The sequence below is a fragment of the Telmatherina bonti genome (genome assembly GCF_933228915.1).
Source record: "Telmatherina bonti genome assembly, chromosome: 5".
In the NCBI taxonomy this organism is placed as follows: domain Eukaryota; kingdom Metazoa; phylum Chordata; class Actinopteri; order Atheriniformes; family Telmatherinidae; genus Telmatherina; species Telmatherina bonti.
The window spans coordinates 30,106,070-30,133,502 of record NC_136623.1 but is presented as its reverse complement, the minus strand read 5'-3'; the positions used below and the strand labels follow the sequence as shown (position 1 = coordinate 30,133,502).

The following is a 27,433-nucleotide window of genomic DNA, read 5'->3' as shown; positions in this document are numbered from 1 at the left end:
GTGTGTAATTAAAGACAACACTGTGTAGAAAGTGTAATACAAAACTTTATGTTCCCCTCTCTTCATTCCTCACATGCAAACTGTCACCACTTGGCTGCTTTGAGTCGAAGCCTCACACACAATTTTATGTTCTCTGTTACAGTTAAACAGGAAAAGGGAAATTGAGCTCCACGCCGCCGCACTGATTTAAAACCCCCCAAAAAAATCAGGAAAACATTGCAGAGGGAGAACGCACGCTATTTTAATTAGTTGTTTAGGGTTTTCTTAAAAAGCCAGGACTCTGTCAAGCCCAAAATGTGTTTGTCAGTAGGAGAAGTTTACTGGAAGAGGAGAGCGTTTGAGATGGGCAACTGTTCATTTTCTCAACTTAGAAAGTCGAATGCATGAGGTGTGTACAGGGTAACAGAAGAACCGCAACCTAGGTTGGTCCATCTGCAGCCGCTGCCTTGTAAAAATAAATAAATAAATAATGCAACACACACTGTGTGCAAAATGCACCCAAACACACACAAGGATACTTCTAACCTGGAGTTGCAGGCCTTACTAACCCTGATCTGTGTGCTAATAATGTGAAGCCAGTTTGTTTTTAGATGTTTTTGGAATTATTTGCATGCCTGATAGCAAGGCGGCGGCGACGGCGGCGGGATGGAGTTTGGGGATGCTCGCCATCCGCAGACAAGCCCGTCTCCATGGCCGCTCATATGGCCAGCTATTGATCAGTGTGTGCGGCTGTATCGGAGGTGGGAGGGAGAACGGAGGCTGCAGGGCCTGTGACAACACTGACAAGGGTACAGTGTTATTTCTCTCACACTCCGACAGCTGGGCAGGGAGTTGGGTTGGGGGGGCGATGTAGGGAGGAGGGGGGGTCTGCTGTAGGGAAGGAGGGGCATTCGGCCGGCCGGGCAGTAATTCTTAATTGACACCTGTCAGGATAATGGCGGCAGTCACAGCTGTTGCAGGAGAATTTGTCCATCGTCCTGTTCATCTGTCAGCTTTAATGCCCATCCTAAAAGCTTACCCACACCCCTCCCCTTTCCTATCCTTTCCACCCTCCCACCAAGAGGCAAAACACCCCCCCTGACACCAGCCTTTCTCCATGCTGCTGCGAGACGGTGCCCACTGCCACCATGAAACATCCCCTCTATCCTCTCACTTCCAGTGGGTTATTAGAACGACATCACACGTGTGGATGTGTACAAAACACGCTGAGATGATCCGGCGTTTGGAAGGAAAACAGCTTAAAAATCCCAAATGCACGCCGAAGCTCTGTCACCGTTTTCAATCCTCAGAAATCTCCAACTAACTTTCCCCCCCTGATGAAGTTCTGCCAACAGGAAGGAAGAAGAAGTTTTAAGAAGTAGAAAAAAAAAAACGGAAATCTTTTTTTTTTTTTTCCCATCAGCAGTTTTAGCCACTTCTATCTCTCTCCTCTTTGATTTTGAGTATTTATCCAGAAGAGAGGCAAAAGGGGGAGGCGATGAGAGACGGGAAACAAGCCGGAATGAGGGGAAGAAGGAGAGGAGGGATGAGAAGTATGGGGAGAGAGAATGAAGGAGGCATTGAGGAAGGATAGATGGAGGAGAGGGAGGAGTGTGCAGGGATTGGGTGTCCCTGGACAGGGCTTTTGCTCTTCTGTAGTGGGCCCATCTCGTTTGTCTTGTTTGTTTGTTGGCATCAAAGGGCTGCCTCTCACTCCCCCTGCTAACTGATGTAATGAGTGGGTAAGCTACATGTTTCTGTCTTCTTTCTCCCCCCCTGCGCCAAGGAATTCAAATACTTATTAGACAAAATATTCTGTAATTGCTCATCTTTTATTGATAGTAGTAACATGTTAAATTTGGCTCTCGCAGTTTCTCCCATAGCCTCTCGAGGAGCCGCGGCGTTGATCAAGCGAACAGATTTACCCCCAGCAAATGTATTACTTTACTTAAGAAAATTTCAGATGTCTATTTTGCGCCTTAAATGTTGCACGACTACTTCTCTTGAATGCTTCCCCTCTCATCTTCCTCACGTCTCCAACTATGTGATAGAAAAAAATAAAAACATTGCAAAAAAAAAAAAAAAAAAAAGAAAAAAAAAAAAAATCAACAGCTTTTCATTAATGAGTTTTTAAGCCTTACATCCCTGCTGTGGACGCCCCTCAACAAAATGTAATTACTCAGCACAACACCGGTATTACATAGTAATTAAACACACTTCACAAAGAGTTGGTAAGAGCGACAGGAAGTGGGTTATCAAAGCAGTCTGAATCGCACTAAAGTTAAGAAAAAGAGTTTGTTCTGCTGCTGCAACACTGAAGAAGGAGAAGAAAAATTCTTTATTTGGGGGGGAAATTGTTTTTCTGTGGCAGTCAGGAGTGAGACTGCTTGTCAGCCGAGTCCCAGAGGGCTGCTTTCTATCTGTTTCAGACTTGATTTTCTCAGACTAAGATTCTTTTTTTTTTTTTTTTCCCTTTTCAGATCCCATGACTTGCTGCTGTTTTTATGTGCTGCAAGGCAAGCAACAAAGCACATCTGGCTGCTTTAATGATATGATTTCCCATCATACTAAGCCACCTCCATTATGACCTCCCACAGAGACACGCTGGCTGCACTTAAGCATTAGGTGTAGGTGTGTGTGTGTCTGTCTGACTGACTGTGTTTACGGTTGACGGTGTGTATGTGTGTTTAAAGTGCAGCAAAGGCAACATACTGCTGTCGATGCCCTGAGGGCAGTTTTTTTGTTGAGAATGCCCCTTGAATTGAATCAGAAAGAGAGGGAGAGAAAAGACAAATTGGGGCATTAGAACTTCGGTGTCAGACCGAACCTTTTCCACTGCGTGTAAACAGGAAAAACTTCGCGTTAGCTGCACAAAGCTTTCTATTTACGTTTCGCACCGCAGAGAATCAATATCCAAAGGAAAATGGGTTTGCCTTGAGTTTTTTTTATGTTCGTATCTTCAGTAAAAGAAATACACGGCGCAACAAAAATAACAAATCCGTGTTAAAAAACAAAAGCGCCAGAGGCCACTTGTGATGACTGGAGGCACCAGAAGAGCAAGCTGAGCACGTTTGACCTCTGACTGACCAGAATCCTATATGTAGATTTAACTATCGCTTTCAGAGGGCGGCAGGAGCAGCAAAAGTATATACGGACGAGGTCGATCGAAGCCACCTGCTAACAACCCTGCTGCTCCAATTAGCGTAACCTCTGGCCGAATGAGACTGCCAAACACACACACATACTACAGGCTGCAACATGGGAACGCCCTGGAAATACACCATATTAAAAAAAAAAAAAAGAATTGGATCAATATGTGCTCCTGCTCTGATTGGGAACAGTGCAAGGCGAAGACAGAAGGAAGAAGTGTGTTGGGAGGTTGTTTTCCTGCTCCGGTGGGGATGTGCAGGCAGGCCGTGCTAAGGAGGATGACTAACATGGCGTGGTTGCCGTTACACTCGTTTCAGTTATTCATTCCAGGAAAACTAACACTGGTCAGCGCTGAGCGACATACTCAAACACACACTCGTGCCCTCCTCGTCTCGTCTCGCCTCGGCTCTACTTCTCTTACACACTCGCACGGGCGCGCGCACACACTTTTCCCTTCACAAGATATTCAAACCGAAACTCTTTCCTCTTCAAGGCCTTTCAATAACTGTTGCTTTGGCTTTTCCTTTTTCCACGAGATCAACGTCTCATTAGGACCGCTCTGATTTCTGGGCAGGAGGGTCATATTCAGATGCAGCAACATTAAAAGGAACACAAACACACACACACACACACACACACCTCCAGGCGATACACTGCCGTATTACTCAGGACGCTGGGGTACATAGCTGAGAGGGGGCACATAAATCTCAGCACGCTGATTATTTTGAGGGGAGAATATCACATAACAGCAACGTCAAGTGAGAGCACAAAGGTCGCTGTGTAATCTTAGCTCCCCCCCCCCCCCCCCCCCCCCCCCCCCCACACACACACACACACACACTTCCACCCGAACATGCAAAATCATTAATCCCCGGGCACTGTTGAATCTCCGGCTTGGAATAAACTGGAGGCCCCCTCAGCGACGTTCAGCCAAAAGACGCTGTAGTTTGATGTACGGTTCATAAAAGCAAGAGAAGGTGGTAGGGCTTCCAACTACAACCAACTAACACCCCCCCCCCCCCCGCGCGCCACCACCACCGCCAAAGTGTAAAAACTTCAACAGGACGTCATGGTTTTGGAAACGGTCCTTGGGTTTACCTAAAAAAAAAAAAAAGCTTTTTATATCAAGCGGGCAGAATGAAGGCCTGAGTCATTAATGGAAGAAAAATTAATTAATTAATTAATTTATCTCCCACAACAGCTGAAAAAATTTCCACCCTCACATTCCAAGTGGAGAGCACAGGGTGGTGGGGGGGTGGGGGGTACTTCGTGAAGACGCAGCGCCGATTCAACAGCAAAATTACAACCGAGTCAAAATGAAAACAAAAGGAAAAGAAAAGGGTTGGGATGCAGCTGAAGCAGGTTTTTCTCGCTTATTACCAGATTATAAGCCTGGTGTGAGTGGTGGGGGCTCGCCGAGGTCATTAACTGGCATTGTCTTCTGACGTGATTAGTCAGGTAGCAAAGTCCATTTGTCACCTGCGCAGGCAAATTGAGTTGGTGCTGCACTAGAGGCTATGGGGACTGTATAATATCAACTTGATTACATCAAGGCAGCTGCGGACTTGACACCTTACTGAATTTGTCAGCATTAATCGTTAGGGCCTGTCACAAATCCATCAGCTCCACAGATAATTAGGGCTCTCTCTAATGAAGCCAACGGGAAGCAACCTTACCCCCCCCATCTCCCCTTCCCCCATTTCACCATCTACCACAACCACTCCTTGCACACTCTATTCTCACACACACACACGTCTCATAATTAACCAGCATGTTCTACAGAAGTAGGAGCAACTATCTTATCTGCACTTCTCCCTCGTCTGCCTCCTCTAAGACTATCCGAGCCCGGCTTAGATGAAAGCCGGCGCCACTCCTCTCCATCCGCCACTCGTTCATGCTTCCACTCTCGTCCTCGCCACCTCCAAAACGAATCGCTCGCAGGAGACGAGTGGCTGCAAGTGTCACACAGGAGCAACAAATACGCTGAACTTGGTTGGAGGAGTGGATTGAGTGCTACTTTTCTTTCATCTGCACAAATTTATTATAAAAAAGTCTAATATCCCCGGATTAGTTTTTATATGCAAAGCAGAAGTTGTTGTTGTTTTTTTTTAATTATTAAAAAGATTTGAAAGGATTTTTTTTAAAAAGCTGAGTTTTGCATCAGAATCAAGTCTTTGTTTTTCTTTTCTTTTTTTTTTTTAACTGCAGTATTTTCTGCAAATTAAATCCAGAAATGAATCATAATTTTATTTTAGAAATAAAAGCAACACAATAATTTTACCTCTAAGCCAAAAAGTTCAACAGAAACTTTCTAAAAATCTCCCATTTTTTTCTACTTAATTTCCCTGATATCTGGATGTGCTGTTTGGTTATAAAACCATAGAAATGGAAGAAAGTACAGCTGATAAAATCCTCTAAAAGCGGCATGAGAAATAAAAATAAAAAACCTGGTGAGACGGATCTGCTTTATGTGTTTTCATCTGTCTCACTTCTGACGTCCACATGCGGTCTCTATGTGCCAGTTCCTCTTTGAGCTACACAAAATAAAGGAAGCTACAGGTCAGTCCCAGCTCCCAGTGGAGCATCAGGCTAGCCTGGTGTATGCGTGTGTGTGTGTGTGTGTGTGTGTCTGTAAATGTGTGTATGAGTGTCATAGCGTGTTAGTTATTTTCTAGTGGAAGCCCTGGAGTGGAGGCGTTATCTCTGACTGACCCTCGTGTTCATAGGAGAATGGAAAACATCCCGTTTGCCAAACTGTGATTGACCATTACGTCCCATGATGTTCATGGTACTCAGTGGACAGTGTAATGGATCAATGGAGTGTGTGTGTGTGTGTGTGTGTGTGGTGACAGGGTTGGGAGGGGTCACAGCGTTGTCATGTTTTTCAAGCCTCCATCTACATGTAGAAACCTAACGGGAACCACTCTGCCCCCACTGTGTCCGACCTTTTCCAGAAAGATATTACCCCCAAAACAGCAGCAACACACACACACACACACACACACACACACACTTACAGAGAAAAGTACAGTGAGGCTCAATATGTAAATCTGAATCCTGGCTTCTCGGTGTGGGCCAGAAAATCATGTAAGAACTGCTTCACCGGGAAGGAAAAGGAGACAGAAAAGAAGAGCGAGCACTGGTTGAATGTTCTCCATCCTGCTCTTTCCTCTCATCATCCTCCTCCTCATCACCACCACCATCATCATCATCATCATCATCATCACCAGCTCCCTGTTTAAAATGATAAAACCTGCTGAGTTCAAAGTGTTCGTCGGCTGGCCCTCCTGTTCGACCCGCTTTGCACCTCATATTTCAAAATCTCTTTAAAATTCTGTAACTGTCTTTTGTTCACTCCAGTTGTTAATGCCTAACTTCAAAGGCTCGGCCTCATTAGCACAGAGGTAGAAACCCCTGTCACTCATTTACATTTGTTTAAAGGCTGCAGGGAGACGAGAGGAAAAAGGGGGAGTCCAGATCCAAAGCACTAGAAGTCAACCTTGTCGGTCCTCTGCCAACACCTGGTTTTATCAGCTGGTCACATGGCAAATATCCCCACTCCTCTACAGCTGTGGATATCGATTTCAGAGCTGAGAATTTGGGATGGAGATGTGAACAATCCTCCACATTTATGTGGAAGAACAAAAAAAAAAGGAATGAGATGGGATTCAAATACCTGATTTTAAAAAAAAAAAGAGCAATGTTTGGGTTGATCTTCCCTGCAATCGATCCAGCTCTCACACACACACACACACACACACACACACACACACACACACACACACACACACACACACACACCATCCTTTCATCTGCTTTTAATGCATGCACATCAAAATAAATGAGGTGATTTTTCCACCTTAATTCATAACTTTTTTTTCCCCTCTTCTCTTTTTGCTTTCCTGATCCAGGTTGAAACGACAGGAGGGTTGTGTGTTTCATTGGCTACCAGAGGCATGCCCGCTTTCATGGAGGGATTTATAGATGTTTATCAGGGATGAATAGATCAAAGACTGCCACATGACAGGCGATCAATCACGCATCAAATCAAGGATGGCAATCCTCTAATAAAACAGAAAAGAAAGGAAAAACCAGCTCTCACCACCACCACCACCTCCCTCCCCATTCCCTCTTTCCCAGTCAATTATTCATCATTACTCACTCTTGAAACTCAAAAACTCCCTTTTATCCCCCATAACATGCCATTTAGTTTATCTCACCCTTCTTAATAGAACTTTCCTGGCAAAGGAAGAAAAATAAAACTGCGCAGATACGTGCGTCATTTGCGCAATTAGATAGGTCTAAATTAGGGGCGAGTTGTTTTGATAACAAAAACTAAATTAGTTTAAATGCAGTTGTAAAATGAAGAGCACCATGCAGCACAATTATAACAGTGTGATGTAGAGGAATGTGTTTAGATTTAGTACTTTTAGATTAGAAAAATAAAATGGAAAACATGAAAGAAAGAAAAAACTACAAATTGGTATGGAAGACGGTGGTGAAAGAGGGGCGGGTTATACCTGCTGATCGCCGCGGCTCTTGCTGCTTTCTCCTCGGCATAGTGACCGTCACGATCCACGGTGCTTCTCATGCAGGAATATACAAACAAGTCAAGTCTATCAGTTTGAGAAAATCATCCCGTTCTCGGGGCGAGGGGGGGTGAGGGAGGGGAGAGTGGTTTGATCTCAGAGCTTAAAGTGTCGGGCTTCTTCTCAGACTGGCGGCTCTTTTCACGGATGTGATCTCTGGGTCGTCTTCAGCGAAAACACGCTCAGAAACGATGAAGGGATTCGACCAGCTCCCGAGACCTTCCTGTCCATTAAAAATCATCTTCCTTCATGTCTGTCGTGGCAGAAACACCAGCAGGAAAACTAGCACCTTGGAACCCAAGTTTTTAAGCTCACTCCTTCTTGAAAAAAAAAAAAAAAATAATGGGGAAAGAAAAAAAAACTCTTTCTACTCGCCAGTCCTGTTTGGAGGAGAAGACAGTTTGCTGAGTCTTTTACGCCAAAACTGGGAAAAACTAAATAAAATAAATGATTTCTGGCGGTAACAAAACAAATAAGTCCAGTGTAGCGCAGCGCACACCTCTGAAGAGGATCGTATCCTTGTGTTTCCTTCTCCCGTTGTGCCACAGACCTGAAGGAGAGAAAAGGAAAGAGGAGAAAGAGCGACAGGCATTAGATGGGTTAATGTCAATCCCGTCACTAACACGCCACCTCAGCCCGGATCCAGCCTCACCAGTCCGGCGAAGACTTTTTCCCTCCCTCCCCTCCAGCCCTCTTCCTCTCCCATTGAAAAAAAAATATATATAAGAAACGGGACGAGCAGGCTTTCTCTCTTACTTACGTTTTAAGAACCGTGAGAATGATTTGAACCGCTCATCTCATCGCATCTTGGACAGAGTCGGTGTTTCTTTCTTTCTTTCTTTCTTTTTTTGTCTTTCTTGTTTCTTTTTTTTAAAGGGGTGGTTGATGCGGTGGAGAGGATATCACTTGAGAGAGAGTGAGAGAGAGGGGGGGGGAAACAAACAGGACGCAGGCGCATCCAAGCTTCGCCTAACAGCAGATCAGAAAGACGCGGATGAAAATATTTGTCTCTTTAAAAAGAAAAGGGGAGGAAAAGACGAAGAAGATGATGAGCAGAAGGAAGAGGAGGAGGAGGAGGTGTGGGGGGGTGGTTAAAACTCCAGGGACTGATCCGAGGTCTCCCAAAACGAGGAAAAATGGAAACGCGGTGGATCTCGAAGCTGTTTCAGACAGTCTCAACTGATAGACAGACGCATCGAGTGGCTTTTCCTGCTACATTTTTACTCCTCCCCTCTCCACAAGCGTCACCCCTGACAGAGGAGCCTACCTGTCAATCTTTTTAATTGTCTTGTCCCCCCCCCCCCCCCCCCTTTCCCTCTCTCTCCCTCTCTCTCTCTCTCTGCTTCTTCTCCATTTGCTTTTAAAAGCTCCAAACCTCCTACAAGAAGGAAACGGAACTTGAGATCGACTAAAAGAAAAACACAAACTTGCACCAGCATGTAATAACTTCACAACTTTAATGTTTAGCTTGTGATTTCGTCGCAGTGACACGGCATGAGTTAGGAGCTTGACTCCCAGGGTGGGTGGGACGAAAAGAGTTCAATAGTCCAAACATCTCGTGGGAGTGCTGTTACACGATTTAAAGAGGAAAAGACAAAAAAAAAAAAGTGTCGAAGCTTCCAGAAAATGATAGTCAGGTGACATCGCTAAATACAATCTGAAAGGGATAAAATCTTTATGCCTACAGAAATCTCTGATATTTGCTTTGGTTACAGGTGTAACAGCTCCACAAATAGAAATAAAACGGCGTATCTGCGCAGCTCGCCACGTGGGTGATAAATATGTAACCTAAATATGCATTTTGTTTGCGTATGTCTGCTTGTGTTCATAGCATATTCAACCAAATCTGACTGGGTTTTTGGGGGGGATATTTGCGTGGCTGAGGATACGGTGGGAGATGTGGATTGATTTGTTTCACCTTACTAGGAAGTGAGTGTTGTGTCCGGGAAGGGGAGGGACTCCGACGACAAGTCTGAGGCGCTGCTGTGCGTCCTCCTAAGCTGCGACACTGCTTCGTTTTAATGCTAAAAAAAATTCGGTTTCGTGCTTGCATTGTTGATGCCGAGCCTCACTTCTCCAAACATCGTGGTTTCAAGTTATTTTAAACTCGCGTTTATTGCGGATCAGCTCGGCCCGGCCTGGTCTGGTCTGCATGCTTTTCATGTGCAGAGGAGATAGAAGAGGGCTGGAGGGGAGGTGAAAAAGGAGCCTGTAGCGCAGGCTAACGGTTGTTGGGTTTATTACTGCTAGCAACAACACGTCAAGTTGAACTTTGTCACATTTCGGAGCCATGTCCGGTTGGCTGCTGGCGGGGAGCGGCAGGAGAGCGGCGTCCGCTGTCGGCTGGGGGCGCAGAGGCACCGACGCACTTTCAGGAGTTCATCCGGTTACGAGGCGCTTCATCATAGATATGTCCTACTCAGCGCACTTCATGGATTTTAAAGGATCCTCCATCCCGAGCAGCATGAAAAAGCTGGTCGTAACCAAGCTCAGTCCCAATTACCGAGAGGCCGTTTCTCTGCAAACCGCAGCTGTTCCGACACCCGGAGACGCAGAGCTGCTCGTCAGGAATCGGTAAGTTGCGGTGTTTGATAGGTGGACGGAATTACAGTGTGTGTGTGTGTTGTTGTGTGTGTAGGCGCCTTCGGGGGGGGGGGGGGGGGGACGGTTTGTGACCCGAAGCGAGTCCATTTCACGTCGATCTGTCACTATATCGTTAAGAAGTTACAGAAAGGACTCCTCTTACCTCGATTTCAGCCACGTCCGGCACCTGCGATCATCATCATCACCATCACAAGATGGCAAAATACGTGAGGAATAAACGCTGTCCTGTTACTCCAAGTTCCGCCCTCTCTGCGTTTGTCTATCAATCCATCTCTCTCCCTCCCTCTTGTTTTTCTCTCTCTCTCTCCCCCCCTCTCTCTCCCTCTCTGTCCTCCTGTCGCTCTACGTCACCAACCTGCACACAGAAAGTCGTGGGGGGGCTCAGACTGGCATCAAGAGATGGAGATGATGGAGAAGGAGATGCGGTGTTACATGGAACCGCAGCGTCATTCACGACAGGAGGAAGCAGGGATGCATTGAGTGGATTCAGACCCACCTTTTGGAACCTGATGTAGTCTAAATGATTAAACAAGAACACTAAAAGCCATTCAACTAAATATCTATTTGATTTAGGAATAAAAATATAAAAGGGTATTTTTTGAAAATTCAGCTGGAAGTGATATCTTCTGCTTTTGATTTCCTGCCACATTTCTGGCTTTATATACGCCTTGTGTGGTTTTTGATGTAAAATCTGCTTAACACAAACTGTAGGGTTTATCGTTGGATTTACTGCCAGTAAAATGCAGCTTTCCATTAGACCGAGTGTAAAACATACTGCATTAGGACCTTATTAGCTTGTAAGGCAGTGATGGGTTGCTTGTGAACTAAGACCTTTGACCGTTTAGCTGCCTGTAGTCTTGACGCATCACAGTGGTGGGAGTTGGGGAGCACATTTGAAGTCTCAAGGAAAATATCTTGTTAATAGAAGCTGTTTTGCGACCTGAGATTAAGATTCCTTCGCTTGTTTTCGCGTGGCGCAAGTTTAAACTTAATTAAACGAAAGCGGAATTTTCAGTGTGGGCAATTTGTGTAAGAGAAGATTGTATCTACAGCCGAAGGGGGATGATTGATTGTCAAGATGCAGATGAGGGTTTTATTTTAGATGCCGAATGATGACATCACAGCTGAAAATCTTTTTAGTATATAAAAAAGACCTTAAGTGGTGCATTGATATCTTGTGTGATCACTTAAATGCAGTCATATAAATGCACATGAAAGGCAAAAGGTGACATCAGTGTGTGGCTTTAAATTCAACCCTTTTATTTATCATTTATTAAAACTCACCATTTCTTTTATTGCAGTGGAAATTGATTATCAGTTTGTAATATATTAAAACTAAAGGCCTCAAAAGCTCGTCACTCAATTTAGCATTTTTCATATGCAAAGTTATTTTACACCATTTAACTATTCAGCTTGTAAGACGTTTAGATTTGAACAGATTGAGGCTGTTTAAGCAGCGAGATCCTCTCATTTAGATTTGTTTAAACTAGAAAGGTGCAGTATTTTTAGTCTGTGCATCCAAATGGTTGTACCTTTTTGATTGTAACATAATACGTCTCTGTGAGGAAACCGATCCACAGATGTAAAGAAGTCAAATCAAGGTGTTTTGTTATATCATCGTTACCCATCTATAAACCACAGGAGCATTATCTACAAGCTCAAAGTACACGTGTGACATGCACAGTAATGAGGCTCAGCATGCGTGCCGCTCTAAAAGACAGTAAATGATTTATTTATACATTCCTTTCGCACAGATTTGTTTCCAGCGTGTTACAAAAGCGAGATGAAAACAGCCGTCTTCGTGTTGAGGCAAGAAGCAACTATTTAAGATTTTAAAAAGTGCAGTTTGTTGTGGGTGTCTGTGAAGACAATGGATCATGACATCACGCAATGTGTTTGGTGATACAAGCCTTTCCCTGTCAGAATGCTGTTCTTGTTTTTTTGGGGGGGGTTTTTTCTTTAAGAGGAAGGGGGTCTTTGCCTAAACCAAACCAAAGGCTTTGTGCTTACGTGTCTGCAGACATCCTGACCTTCATGCAGGGTTTCAGGAAATATAAGCTTAAGCTTATGACCGCATAAAACCTAATGTTTGCTGGAATGAGCGTTTATCATCCGACCCGTCGCATCACGATGCAAATGTTTCATCCCTACACATTTTAACCATCAGTTATTGTTGTCTCTGTCTCTTTCAGTTTTGCAGGAATCAACGCCTCTGAGATTAATCATTCTGCGGGCCGTTACGACCCTTCAGTGAAGCCTCCCTTTGATGCTGGTCTTGAGGGTATTGGTGAGGTTGTCGGCCTCGGCCTCACCGCTAGTTCCCAATACACCATCGGGGACACCGTGGCCTACTTCGGTAGAGGCTCATTTGCTGAGTACACAGTGGTACCGGCCAAAGAATGTGTGCCTGTTCCCTCCGTGAAGCCAGAGCTCCTCACCCTGCTGGTGAGCGGTGCCACCGCCTACATCGCCTTGAAGCGTCTGGGCGACCTAGCTAAAGGGGAGACTGTCTTGGTCACAGCGGCGTCAGGGGGAACCGGACAGTTTGCTGTGCAGTTTGCCAAACAAGCTGGCTGCCACGTCATCGGGACCTGCTCTTCCAACGAAAAAGCTGGCTTCCTAAAATCCATCGGTTGCGACAGGCCGATAAACTACACCACAGAAGATCTGGCTAAGACTCTAAAGACAGAATATCCACAAGGCATCGATGTGGTTTATGAGTCAGTTGGAGGCAGAGTTTTAGAGCTCGCAGTGAACAGTTTAGCCAATAAAGGCCGACTGATCGTCATCGGCGTCATCTCAGGGTACCAGACCGAGTCAGGGATCCCACCTTTCCAGGGAGCAACGCTGCCAGTCAAGCTGCTCATGAAGTCGGCCAGCATGCGAGGTTTCTTCCTGCCCCACTTCCGCAGTGACTACAGGGAGGCTCTGAGCAGCATGATGCAGATGTTGGCCAATGGGAAGCTGGTGTGCGAGGTGGACTGCGGAGATATGGAGCAAGAGGGGAGATTTGAGGGCCTGGAGTCAGTTTTCCGGGCTGTGGACTACTTGTATGCCGGGAAAAATGTGGGCAAAGTGGTGGTAGAAGTCACCCCACCAACCGTTAGTAGTAGCAAGCTGTGATTTATCTGACTGATGATGCTTTAAAGACATATTTGATTGTAGTTGTTAAGCTGCTAACAACCAAATATTTAGTACTTTTACAAGTAAACATAAAAAAAATTATTTTTGAAATCCATAATAAAGACATGATTATTTTATTGTATATGAGAGTTGATCTATGAATTTAATACAAATATCACATTAATTTTTAACCCTGCACTAATAGCGACATTGCACACACTAAAACAGAAACAAAGCCCCTGCAGTTCACCCATAAAAAAATATTTTCATGGTTTCTCTTTTGCACCCACCTACTGGTACAAGTCCACCTCTAAAAAAATATTATACACCCACTGCCATAATCTGCTGGCTTTTAGCACTCTCAAACAATTTATGTACCATAAATGTTTTGTGATAGACTTCATTGTTTTTCTAATGGGGGCTTACCTTGGTATGAGCTTGTCAGAAGTGAGTGCTGTTCCAGGTGCGCTTGGCATTTCATTGCCTGTTTGTGGCTGACAGAAACAGCATTCACACAATCAATCTTTTCATTCACATGCCCCGAAGCTGCACATAATAAAAAAAAAATTAGTCTAGCTAACCAGGAGTTGGACTAGAAAATGTCATTATTTTCTTTCACAATGCGTGAAAAAATTACTTGTAGTGAATGTTTTGGAAAATGCCGATTGACACTTTTTTTTCTTTGTGTAGGCTTCTTATAAACAAAAAGCAAAGCCTTATAAAATGATTGGAAGGCTATTGCTATTAAGTCGATGCACATTGCACTAATGTAAAAATGATTGATAATCTCACGCAAACTATATAATCTAAGAGGGTAATTGTTTAGCAGAATTACAAAATCTTTTAGCGTGACTTCAGTTTTAAAGTTTAAAAAGATATTTCAACTCAATTTAATAAAAAAAAAGGAGGAATTAAAACAGTGCATTTAGTATGAATGTACTGTATGTCTTCTAAACAGTCTTCCGTTGCTTCCTGGCAGGGAAGACTGCAGTCTTCATGCACCGTGAACATGTTATTTCCTTATCCAGGTGGCAACTCAAAATATATCCCAGTGTGAAATACATTACAGGTGTGACCCCAGCATGCAAAGCTGCTACCTTCACCAGACGGTGTAGGAGACTAGTAACACACCAGGCTAAGGCTGTTCTGCATTCATGTTGAAAGAAGTCAGAAAACCTTTAAAAGTCAATGTTGATGAAGACGGTGGTGTAATATCCTCTCTATCAGGCCTCCAACACAGATTGCATTAGAAAATATACTGTTTTAACCAGTATATGAATTTATGTTTATGTAGCTTCGTTTCAAAAAGAATAAAATAAAGAAAATCATTTAGTTCTGACAATTTTAAACGTCCTATCAACACATGTCATTTTGGGGTTATTTCAGTTCATACAGCAGATATTTTGTTTTATATATTGTACATGGTTATTTTTTTGGTTATAAAAATGTAGTTTTATTAAATCCATATTAATTGTAGCACTGGGTAAGATATGAAAAATCCTTCAGATGGTTTTTTCAAACAATTTTCTGCATGTGATTTTGGTTCCCACCCACATTTGTGGTCGGATTGATGTCAGTGCAAAAGTCCAGAGAGTGTCATGCAAGGGAACATGATGTTATCCTGCCAAGTTGGTATTTCATAAGAAGTTTACCAAGTGGAAAACTGTAGCCCTGCATTTCATCTCCAACCCAAGAGACCAGAAAACACTCTGAAAGAAATTAGGATTACTTTAGGATACTTTTTTCTAATCTGTAATAGATCATATTTAATGACCATTAAAGAAGCCTGATTTGAAGCTTCTTTGTTTTATGACTAGTTTAAAACAGACATGGAGACTTTTAGAGTCATACGGAGTGTAAATGTACACAACAAGCACCTGGGTAACACTACTGTTTGCTCAGGTGTTAAAAAGCAAAAGCAAGCTATTACATGCCAGCCACACAAAAAGGTGACAGAGGTGATGATGCAGGCAGATGTTTGTATGAATTTAACGTGCTTGAGTGAAGCGTTCATCCACGGTGGACTGTGAGGCGGTGGCCAGGTTTATTATCTCTTCAATTAACAGGAGAGGCCTCGTCTCAGTGTCCTCCGGGGCCTACCTGTACCTCCACTGATTAGTGAGCAGTCACAGCCCCAATTAGAGAACACAGCAACCTGACGAGACAACACTCTTTATTTAATTGGATTGTGTTGCAGTCTTTGGCTGCTAACTGGCATTGTACTGAAGCAGTGTGGGACTGCAGAGCGTAAACAAGACGGTAAAGATAGAGAGCAGGTCTTTGATGAAGTTACACACCATCTTGTGATAGCGAACACTGAGGGGGGAAAAGTCGTTATTGAAGAAATTAAGCTTTTTCTCATTTTTAGCTGTGATAAACTGCAGTGTTGCGCCTCAAAAACAGGTCATTAACTTGTCAAATTTAAGTAACAGCACCGATAACACCAATAAAAGATCAACTTAATTAAGTAAAATGCAAATGCGGACAAATTACATAAAGTGGACATATCTTAACAAGTATCAAAATAACTATCCTAAGAAAAAGATGTGAATGGGATGTTGCTTGTCGAGAAAAGTTGAATTCTTCAGGTTTGTTAAACAAGTTTCTCTTTGAAATGAAGAGTTTCTATCTGAAATTGTAATTTAGCCTATGCTGAGTAGTGACTGAAGCAGCCATTTCAAAGGCTGCTAGCATATGCTAGTTAAGGCTATAGCTACATTTTAGCTATTTACTCCTAGCAAAACAAATTGCTTTGTTGTTTTTCTGTTTTGTTGCTTTCTCTTGAATATGCATTGAGAGTTGCTGTCATTTCACACACATTGTACCTGGTCACAGCAAAAAGGTTATATTATTTAGGATAAAAAATATCAACAGCTAGCTCATATTTTGGCTAGCTACTATAAAAGATACATCTTTATTTTGTGGTACAGTGCTGTTTTATGTCTTCATTGTTGTAAGTTGACATTCACTGTTGTAAGTTGACATTCACTGTAGAAAAATGAACCCCCACCTCCACTACCACTACCTTTTCTCTCACTCTAATATGTGCCACCTTAACAAAGACATCACCCTTACAAGTGTGGCAGGGTAGTCTACTTCCAGGTGCCTCGGGGACACTGGCGGGCTGCTTGGTGCTGCCAGCATCCAGACAGTCCAGTTACTTTCTCTACAAGTCAGTCAGACCCCCTCAACTCCCAGGGCCCCCATCACTCCTACCTCTGCCTAATTACCAAACCTAAAACCCCACTCAACTAATTAGCCACAGCAGACCCAGGAACTGTGAGTAAGGTAAAGAGATGGCTTCATTCAGGAGTGTGTGTGTGTGTGTGTGTGTGTGTGTGTGTGTGTGTAACTGAGAGAGACAAGAAGAAAGGAAATAAAATATTCAAGCTTCTTTTAGGGGCCACATTTCTACAGCCAATTAAAGTCATTTAGTTAACTGTTTGCAAAACTAGAGATGTGCCTGACACAGTGATGCCAGGGTGTGTTTGTTTGTGGCCGTGCACGTTGTTTCTGAATATGGAGAAGTGCGGACAGGTTGCACGCACACGCACCTGTCTTCACGCAAACACTCACACAAAACATCCACATGCGTCTCAATATGGCTGGCAATCTGTCGGCCTCTCTGTCTATCAGTGGCGCAAGAGCTCAGTGGGACATAAATTACAATATGCAGCAGCACCACTTGTGTAAGTCTCAATGAAGGGGAGGAATAACTTTCTTAATCAAGTTCCCTTGATTAATTGTAATAAAGGTGTCATTCGTGAATGTGTCCTTCTGATTGAGTAATTCGGGGCTGGAGACAGTAAGCACATCCCTGGTGATTGGGGAGGGTTGGACAGAGCCGGGAGGGAGGGGAGGGGTGGGGTGGTTGTGGAGGACATGCTGAGACACAAATAGCTCCTGGGCACACTGGCAGCCTTCGCCCAACTGACAGTTATGAAATACAATTATCGGTGTGATCTGCTTAAGAATTCATCAGCGGCTTCACCGGCCAGTAAAGACGTTTACAGAGACAGAAAGCGAGGGAGGGGGGGGGGGGGTGAAGCTAGCAGGGGAGAATGCCTCACTGATTAACTGAGGATTTTATTTCGTCCAACAGATTGTTCACATTATGTTACACAGTTGTAAAAGAATAACTCTCTTTGTTTGAGCTCATGGTGTCAATTTAAAATCCGAACCGCAGGATTTAAAAGGGTTGATCAGTTTGATGTGTACTTTCTGGTGGTTTGAAGACGGTTAACATTCAGAGGCATAAATTAAAACTGAGAAAGAAAGAGGCATTTATATTACTTGAACTGAACCTAATTCCTTTGTCTCAGTCTCAAACTACAAGGAGCACAAGCGATGCTGGTTCTGCTTTCTGGGCTGCAAAATCTTTATTTACCTTTGCTGCTTTCAGGAATTCCTGTCAAACATGTTTTTGCTTTGAATTCAGTGAAATTGTCACATAATTCAATGCTTTAAATATCTAACATGCCTGTGTTTTTACTTTGCAAAATGTACATTCATTAGAAGACTATTGAGAGTACTATTATTGTAGTGTTAAAAAATACCCTCCTCATTTGGACGTTTTTACATATAATCTCATAAAATTAACCTGGTCACACAATGAAGTTAAAACTACTTAGAATAAACAACAATATGTTATCTTTTGCATCATGTAATTTATTTAACAGAATCTTTGCTAAAAATAAATAAATAAAGTACTGCTTCCATAGAAATTAAGAAGCTAAAAATCAACAATACTGAATTTGCAGATGCAGTTTAATACTAGATGTGAAGGTATTTTTTTAAATGTTCAGTATAGTTGGAAAAAAGACTGAACAAGTGTAAAATTGACCTGAAAAATATTTATTTTCTCTAAAACAGAAAATATTGGCATGCATACAAGTTTGTAAAGTTGCATCTGAACCAATTTACAGACTTGTGGAATAATTTTAGATAGGACTGAAATTAAGCTTGTTAATGTACACAAATCACCACCACACAAAGACCAAACACATGGTGGTGGAGGAATAATGATTTGGGCTTGTTTTACAATCACAGGACCTGGGTACTTCACAAATACTGAGTTAAAAATTAACTCCTTTGTGTACCAAAATATACCAAATGTCTGACAACTGAGCATCAGACAGGCAGTAGACAGTGTTATCCAGTAGGCAAATGATCCAAAACACAGTAAATCTACAGCAGAAGTGCTACAAAGGAAAATTTCAAGGTATTGCAAAGGTCCAGAGAGCCGTGCAATAACAAATGGTGCAAACGTCAATAAACTGAAACAACATTGTAAAGAAAAGTAGGCCCAAAACATAAAAGAGACTAAATTCCGAAAATGATTACTTCAAGCTGTTGAATCATGGGGCACATTTTGACTTTCACACTTTGCATCTGCATTTTGGCTTTGTTTTTTAGAAAAGAATAAAGAAAAAGTGTAATATCACGTCTTACTGTTCATAAGGGGTTGTTAAACCTCATTTTACAACTTGGCAATGAATAGGTTGTTTATTTAATGCCCTGCTACTTACAACCTTAGAATTTAAGATCTTTTTCATGATAGTATTTTGTTTTGTCATGTATCCAAATAAAAAAAAAAATTAAAAAATTAAAAAAAAAAAAAATCACAGATAGCTCAGTTTTACTGAGACATGCAGGCCATGATGATTGTCAGCAAAAGTGTTACCTACACTAGTAAACTAGATATGAAAATAATTACATTCAAAGTTATTCATTTTCCTTCTGAGAGTCGTACTTCTGGAGCTGCTACCTGAGATGGGCAACTGATCAGGGGTGGTGAATAAAGGTACTGGTGAGGTAGCAGACGGTAAGATTTCTGGCCCTATACATGTTCTCTTTGAACCTTATTAAGTCTATATGTGCCTTCTCATCCAACCATTTGCATACTATAAAATATGTTGATTTACAAATAAGTGCAAACTTGGAATTTGCCCAAGGACACTGCACAAGACAGAGGTGAGATACTGAGCCATCAGCCTTAATTTTAATGGACAACATACTTCAACAACCTACATCTTTTCAAAACCATACTGATGGCTATAAATCTCCAGCTTACTTCAGGTGTGTTAGCAGAAACCAGGTAAAACCTTTATCTTTATCCTTATTTTGTGTGTTTGTTTTGCTCACCCCTTCCAGGTGGTAGGGTCTGCCATTGGGGCTGATAGCAGCCTGCCGTAAGGCTTCAGTTTGTGTTCATTCCCTATTTCCATTTAAGCATTCTGCTGAGTTTGTTTGTATCTCAATTAGGGTTTTTTTTCCTCTTTTTTAAGCATTTATCACATCTTTTCCCACCTGAAAAGCTGGCCATCTTTTTTGTAACTTTCTATGCCACACAAGGAATCTCAAAGAAATTGCAAATTATGTTAAGAGACAACTCTGTAGGATAGATGACAGATGAATATGTTTAGCTGAAGTTAGTTGAGTGTGAGAGGAGACCAAACCAGCCAATAATTTTAACATTGATGTTAAAAATTGTATCACAAGAGCTGCTACCATCCAAACAGTAACATATAACCTAATTCATACTCGTAAGAACTAACATTTGTATTTGACAGATAAAATCACAGTGAAAAACATTCATCATCGCTTTCATTTTCCTCCTTGCATTAACCCTTATGGCATTTTTTGTGGCCTCTGAAGGGGAGTGAGGGTTTCTGACTGTGTCTGTTCAGATGTAGATATATATTCAGGTGAAAGGCAAGGGCAGTATTTGCCAGCTCAGGATTAATGACAACATCGTCACCATGCTGACCAGTGCTGTGTTTCCATTGGCTGGATAAAGAGGAGAGGAAAGATGGCGGTGGGAGCAGGGGGGATATATGAGCATCCTGTCGGCAGGATGACGGACAGGTCCTCAGTCCAGCTCCCTCAGGTCCCCCCTGTCCTCATTCTTTACCAGCCTGAGTTGGCTAGCGAGGCAGCGTCTCTGCGGCCAAGGACACAGGGGTGTCAGCAATGCGTCTGGGTAACATCGTTCATCAGGCCGCATCGGTAATGGGTAGCTCTCTGTGACAGTGGTCATCAGGACACAAAAGCAAAAGGGCCCATAAACATCACATGACAGATGGCTGGGAGGACAGCTTTGGACAGGGAGCGAAGGATGAAGAGCGAGAGATAAAGTGAGGCAGAGGCAGGAGGACTGAGGTAGAAGAGAGATCTCTGGCAGGATTGTTAAGTCTCAGGAAAAGTCTTAACCGCTGGATGGTTTATGAAGGTTCGCATTCAATGTCAGGAAAAAAGAAATCACTGGGGAATTGTTCTTCGGCTGACATCCAATGAGAAGCCCTGAAATAAGCAAAGTCAGTACGAAACAGGACAATTAAATCTGCTGAAGTGCTGAAATGAATGCAAATTATTTTGTCTTGTTGCCATGAAAATATATTGACTCGAGCCGATGTGTTCCAAAGGCGACCACCACCAACAACAGATCTTGTTAAAAACACGAATTAAGACTGTTTAGAGTTGAATTTAAAATGTTTTTTTATGTAAAGTTGAATCTCCAGAACTCATAATTTGCACATACTCCAAACCCTCTACTAATGTAACAAACCAATTAGAGCGTTTAAACCTTCCAACCTTCAGGCTGGTGTGTGTTGTGTGAGAAAACAGTAAAACCGAAGGTCCAACTTGAAAGAAAAGCTTGCTCAAAAAGCTTAACAGACAGAAGAAAAGTTGTGCGCAGAAAGAAAGAGAAAGTGATTGCTGAGGACACCTCTTCAGACGCTCAAGCCTGCGGTGCTGATATGTCAGAAGATTTCATCAAAAGGATGTTTGGCACAATTCCGACTTCTGAGAGCTTGATAGATAAGCGCACAGCGTTGGAGGAGCTGCCCAAGGAGGACGATGTTTTTAAATAAATTATGGTCTAAACCAGGGGTGTCCAAAGTCGGTCCTCGAGGGCCGCTGTCCTGCAGGTTTCCCATGTATTCCTGTTCCAACACATCTAGCTTCCACTAAATGGATCAAACAGCCAATGACGTGCACAACTGATTAAGCTCTACTACTAATTAATTTGAATCAGGTGTGTCTGAGCAGGGATGCATAGAAAACCTGCAGGATTCTGGCCCTCGAGGACCGGAGCTGGACACCTCTGGACACTAACAGGCGTGGTGAAAGTTAAGGAATAATTATGGAGGTGATAGCAATGACAGAAAGTGAGAAACAGGTTGCGTGAAAATGAGGAGAGGTGAAGGTGTCGAGCGCTGTCACAGAGTCGACTTGAGGTCCCCGCGGAGGGAAGACAATTGTTGTGTGAGCAACACCTTTGTCACCTCAGGATGTTTACTTTGTCTTCGCGTGTTTACAAAGACGTCTTGCCCCAAATGTGAGGTATCATCATCAAAAAACAGAGAATCCAGCTCCCTGCAGGCTTTGCTGCATTTTTCTTTGTTTTACGGAAGCAGCCTTGCCCATCCATTAATCGTCATCCGTCCATCCCGTGCACCTGTATATAAAAGGGAAATTAGAATATCCATCACTTGAGCAAAACGTCACCATGATTGATGGGTTAGTCACAGGATCCCCTCCGCTCCCCACTCAAGTCGGTGTTTCAGGAGTGAGAAGTGAACATTATCTAGTGCCATGATCAGATTTAGTCTGCACATTTCCATCTAGGAGAGCATTTTGAGTGGATGATGCACAATCCACACGAGGAGGCAGCCGGCAGAAGGTTTATGGAAATCTAATATCATAAGGCTTTTTGGTTTGTTAGACTTGTTATTCATGGAGTGGGCTGGTGACACTTCTGATATAACAGTATAAGACAATGTAACGAGGCAGAATCTCATTTTCTTGAAGTGTTTCTGTCAAACTATGCTCTGAAGGATGATGGGGAAAATCTGTGCAAACAGGTTTTGAGTGGGGTGTGCTAAGACTAAAATACAAACTGTTCTCAGAGCAAAGCCTCTGGTAAATAACAGGAAACATCCTCTAAGAAGGTGATATGGATGCCAGAAAGTCCAGAATGCACATTTGCCTTTTAATCTAAGCAGACAACTTAAAAAAAAGTGCATAAATAGAAAATGGCATCAAACAATGAAAATTAAACAAACAAACAAAAAAAAAGCTTCTAATGATAAATTGTTTTTCAGCCACAGTATGGACTCTGTCCGTCCAAAAATGTTGGCGTTTAAAATTTGTCCTCTTCAAGTTTATGTCTCTCCTTATCTGTCTGTCTTTTCACCTGTGGGTGTATGCTTGTGCATGCATGTGTGTGCGCTTTGACGAGGCACAGACAGGAGCCCTAACGCTGCAGGATGGAGAAAGGTGAACAGGAAACAGAAGGTGCCCATGGAGGAGGTATATGACATCTGTCAGGATCCAGGGTGGGTGGGGGTTTCAGCGCCCCCCTTCTGCCGGCCGAGGGTCAAACATTGCGCTACAGTCACTGAAGTTATCACGACACCATGACACTTCCTTGGCAATGGTGGCCGAGAGCCTGGACAGCCTCGGACGTTCAAGACACGTACATATTTTTTGAGTAAATTTGTCTGAAGGGAGTGGGGGGCATTTTGTATGTGCTGTTTGTTCCTTCTCTGAGCAGAAATGTCAGCGTCTTGCTTATTGTTGTTTCCTCTTTTTTTTTTTTCCCTTCCCCCTTCTTCTTTGGGGTCCTGGACGGAGGAAGGTCAGCTGACACCGCAAGGTCGACAAACAAACAAACAAACAGAAGGAATTAAAATATAGAAAAACAGGGGCGGATGAAATGTGGTGGTGTGTTTTTATCACTATGAGCTTGATGGCTTGTAGCAGCCATTACTCTCTGTTGTGTCCTCTGCCCCCCATTGGTTGCAACAACACCGCCTGGCACGGCTGCCAGTGTCACATCATCTCATACTTCTGCTTAACTACATGGACAACAAGGGCCACTTCACACCAGGATCAGTTCACCAGTTCTTACTATTCAGGCAGCTGTGTCTTCCCAAGGTGGGAAAGGTCATTCATGCTAGATTTAATAAGAAAATAAGTTTCTTTAAACCAGCAAGAGATCAAATTAGATTTTATAGTTTGGTTGCCTTTGCAGTGGGAGAGAAAAACAAAGGAAATATGCTTGAAAAAAAAAAACCCAACAGATTTTGAACTTATTTTATGAAACTCTGGTTCCAGATTTGTGACTCTGTGCCAAATAAACTTTTTAATGAAATGGCAATTCAGTCTCATTATCTAATGATTGGAAAATCCCCAGTGTTTTGACTAAATAGATGATGTCTGGCAACCACTTTGTTTATTAAACATATCATATTGAAATAAAGTTTTGAAGGCATGATAATCTACTGAAAAACTGACTGAAAATGATTTGGTCTTATTGTTGAAAAGATCAACACTGCCAGTGAATTTTCAGGGTACAGACTGTTTGACAACCCCAAATCCACAAAGGTTGGAACTGTGTAAAATGTACATAAAAACAGAATGCAAAGATTTGCAGATCTAATACACCCATGTTTTTTTCCAATCTAACACAAATGTGTATAAATGTACGATTTTCAGACAACCAAGGAACATGGAAGGCGTATCAGAAACAGATATTTTTTTTTACCATTTCATACCTTCTTAGATTTATTGGCAACAACACTGTCAGAAAAGTTGAAACCTGTTTACTTCTAAGTTGCATCTTCTCTTCATCTAATAGTCTGTAAATGTCTGGAGGACCAGTTTTCTGGAGTTTTTGGTGAGAAATAATGTCCCATTCTTTTCTTCATGTTAGCTGCTCACAGTCACGATTTCAGTTTTTGTTTCATGATGCTTCAGATGTTTTCTGTTGGTGAAAGTCTGGACTGCTGTTTGGCTACTTCAGCACCTGGACTCTTCTTTGAATCCATGCTGTTGTGATGGATGTAGTATGTTGTTTAACATTGTGTTGGTGATGTAATCACAGGCTGGGATGGGAGCAGATTTTGTTGCCCATGTCATATTGTAGATCCATACCATCAAAGATCAGACTTCAGGGTCCCATTCCTTCACATGTCAAATTGGCTCTGTTGGATGTAGATCTGCTGACTTATTGTCATGTTCAAGAAATCAGTTAGAGATGATTTGAACTTGGTGACATGGTGTTTTATCCTGCTGGAGGTATCCATCAACACGTTGCTCATAAAGGGATAGAAATGGTAAGAAACAACTCTTCGATCATGTGTGGCGTTTAAACAAGGCTTGGTTGGTACAAAGGGGCTCAAAGTGTGCAAAGAAAACACCCCCCATGCCACCAGCAGCCTTCCTTATTTGTTGATACGAGTAAGGATGGATACCTGCTTTCATGTTTTTAACCTACTATCTGAATGTGACAGCTGAAATGGAAACTCATCAGACCAGGCAGCATTTTTTCAGTCTTCTGTTGTTACATTAGTGAGTCTGTGTTAATCACAGCCTCAGTTTCATGGTTTTAGCTGACAGAAGTGGCGCCTTCAGCTGTTGTCTGCTTCAAGGCTGGATGTGTTGGGCCTTTGCATACCTTGGTTGTGATGATTGGTTATTTTGAATTATTGTTGCCTTTCTTTGGCAACAGAATGGACCATTCTCTGTAAATCCTAGAAGTTGTGTGTGAAATTCCCTGAAGACCAGCAGTTCATGAGATAACTCAGTCCAACCTGTCAGGCACCACCAACCATGTCATGTTCAAGGTACTTAGGGTGTATTCACATCAAGATAAACAGCTAGACTTAGCCTGATTTGGGACTCAGGTTAGGGTTCAGTTGGAGGTGAGTAGGCAGAGTGTGTATGGGGGACAACATTATTCCTGACTGAGACTGTGTTCATGCTGCACTTCTGGAATGAATCACTGTTTAAAAACATCTTTCACTCTCCTAGTGGAGGCCAAAAAAAAAACTGGAGCAGCATCAGATCATGTTGGTTTGGCTGATCAGATTTCTATCAGAGCTTTGACCAAATTCTTCCACTTGTTTCCCATGAGCTATTTATTTTGGTTATGTTTACCTGCGATGTGGGGAAAGATTGTGCACTCAAACCACAATGTCCACTTCCTGTATTTGGTCTGCTTGAAACTGACCTGCATTTGAAAATGGACCAAGTCTGCTTCTTTAGTCTGAATCAGAATTAATTTGTACGTTGACTGCACTCCCTAACAAAGTGGACATACAGGGCAGGCTTTGAATCAAGCAGGCTGATGTGAATGTGCCCTTAAATCCCCTTTCTTCCCCATTCTGATGCTCCATCCGAACTTCAGCAATTCATCTTGACCATGTCACAGCACTGAGCAGCTGTGATTGACCGATTAGCCATTTGTGTTAACAAGTGAGTGTACGTAATAAAGTAGCCAGTGAGTATACAAGTTAATCATAACTAAAACATCTTTCACTGTGCATAACATAAAGCAACACAAACTTTCTCTGGTGAAATTAGATTATTTTTTAAGTCAGTGACAATAGTTAAAACTATTAATCTATTCTCAAACTCAAGTGCAACAACCAAAAAGGATCAATAATCTCCACAAGAATATGCATTGAGCTATTTCATTAGTTAGATTACACCATAAATTACCAGCAGAGTCCTGATCAGAACGACTTTGAATTGCTTTGCTTTGGCTGCTGCAGGTGAAGCTTTGCCATCACAGATCTGTATGCAGTGTGCCTTTAAAAAAAGCATGTTTCTTTTGTTTATTCTTTGCGTTGTCTTTTCCTCTCTGTGCGGAGTTTTGACATTGGAGATGACAGGTGTCTGTGGAGTGGAGGAGGAGGAGTAGGAAGAAGAGATGCTGGTAAGAAAACAATCTTTGACTGCCTGTGGGTGAAGTCAGACTCCTCTAGGCAAGGCGGCCTTCAGCGTTTAGCTGGGGGCGCAGTATCAAAATCACAGCCACTGCTGTACCCCTAAGGCGCTAATCTCAACCAGTTACCGTCAAATGCAGCTTCTTCTTTATATAATCCTTCATCCCCCCACCCCTTCCCTCAGCTCTCTCCATCGCCGCCGCTCCTCCGTTTTTCTAGACCCAATCCACAGAGGTGAGAGGATAAATGACAGTTTGAGAAGGTGCAGGGGAAGCAAGCCATTTTGAATCCAACATTGTTTCTTACCTTACGACTGTTAAAATAAATCCGAACTGCACAGCTTAAACCAAACAGTTTTCTGGAATTGTAATATTATAATTGGCATGGCTTCTGTGCTTATCTGTACCAAACTCACCAGATGCTGAGGAGACCTCTGCCGTCACTCAGCCGGCTCGATGGAAGAGGGCTGTTGTTTGATCACTGGATGACTGCTAATTTGATAAGTGTTAACTACGGCGCAGCCAAGCGAAAGAAAGAGGGAAAAATGAGGGAGAATTTAAAAGTAAAAAGCATTAAGATCAACTGATGACATGTTCAACTGTGCGCATAATATGAGGCTTAGTTAAGTACGCACATGCTGTTTGTCAATTATTCAAAACCCCAGGAAATTAAGTCCAGGTAATCTCATAAGGTGTAAATAACATTCCTTTTCATGGCAGCTTAATTGAATTAATTTGACGCTGTTTAGAAATAACAGAATTACATGCAACCAAAGACTGTTGCAAGAGGTTCTTTGGTAAAGGTGAGTGAAAGGGGAATTAAAGCATGTTCTTTCAAACAGATATGAAGGGATCAGATATGAGGCTAATTGAAATCACAGAGGATTCTTCATGCTTTTCTGCAAAACCCAAACTTTTATGTATTTATTCTTTTTTTTTAATCATTATTTCAAGGTAACATGTGTTAGATGCATACACTCTAAGCAAAGAACCACCAGTTATTTGCTGGAGACCGGTCTAAGTCTTAGAACTAGAAGTTTAAATTACTATGAAAGTGCTGCATACGTTTCTGATACCGACTCACTCTATTCAGTAAATTTCTTCATCTTAACCACCTTCTTTGTACCAATATTTTCATCATTTCTTGACAGTTCACACACACACACACACACACACACACACACACACACACACACACACACACACACACATACCCAAAAGTGTGTCTGGTGGGAACTGAAGCAAAGATGTT

General features: G+C 42.6%; 2 protein-coding genes across 2 annotated transcripts in view; one reads left to right on the top strand and one right to left on the bottom strand.

The window, feature by feature from the left end:
• Window positions 1-8,612, bottom strand: part of LOC306756044 (teashirt homolog 1-like) — a 30,936-nt gene extending 22,324 nt beyond the window's left edge. The window contains exons 1-2 of the mRNA XM_079240682.1: window positions 8,479-8,612; window positions 7,650-8,268 (exon numbers count right to left, since the gene is read on the bottom strand). Coding sequence (XP_079096808.1) covers window positions 7,650-7,689 — 40 coding nt within the window. The 5' untranslated portion in view covers window positions 7,690-8,268; window positions 8,479-8,612. The remainder of the gene's footprint in view (window positions 1-7,649; window positions 8,269-8,478) is intronic.
• A 1,072-nt stretch (window positions 8,613-9,684) lies between these two features.
• LOC306756144 (prostaglandin reductase 3-like) lies at window positions 9,685-13,828 on the top strand. Its single transcript, XM_079240814.1, has 2 exons — window positions 9,685-10,292; window positions 12,515-13,828. The coding sequence occupies exons 1-2, from the start codon at window positions 10,009-10,011 to the stop codon at window positions 13,443-13,445; spliced, it is 1,215 nt and encodes a 404-aa protein (XP_079096940.1). The 5' UTR covers window positions 9,685-10,008; the 3' UTR covers window positions 13,446-13,828.
• The last annotated feature ends 13,605 nt before the right edge of the window (window positions 13,829-27,433 follow it).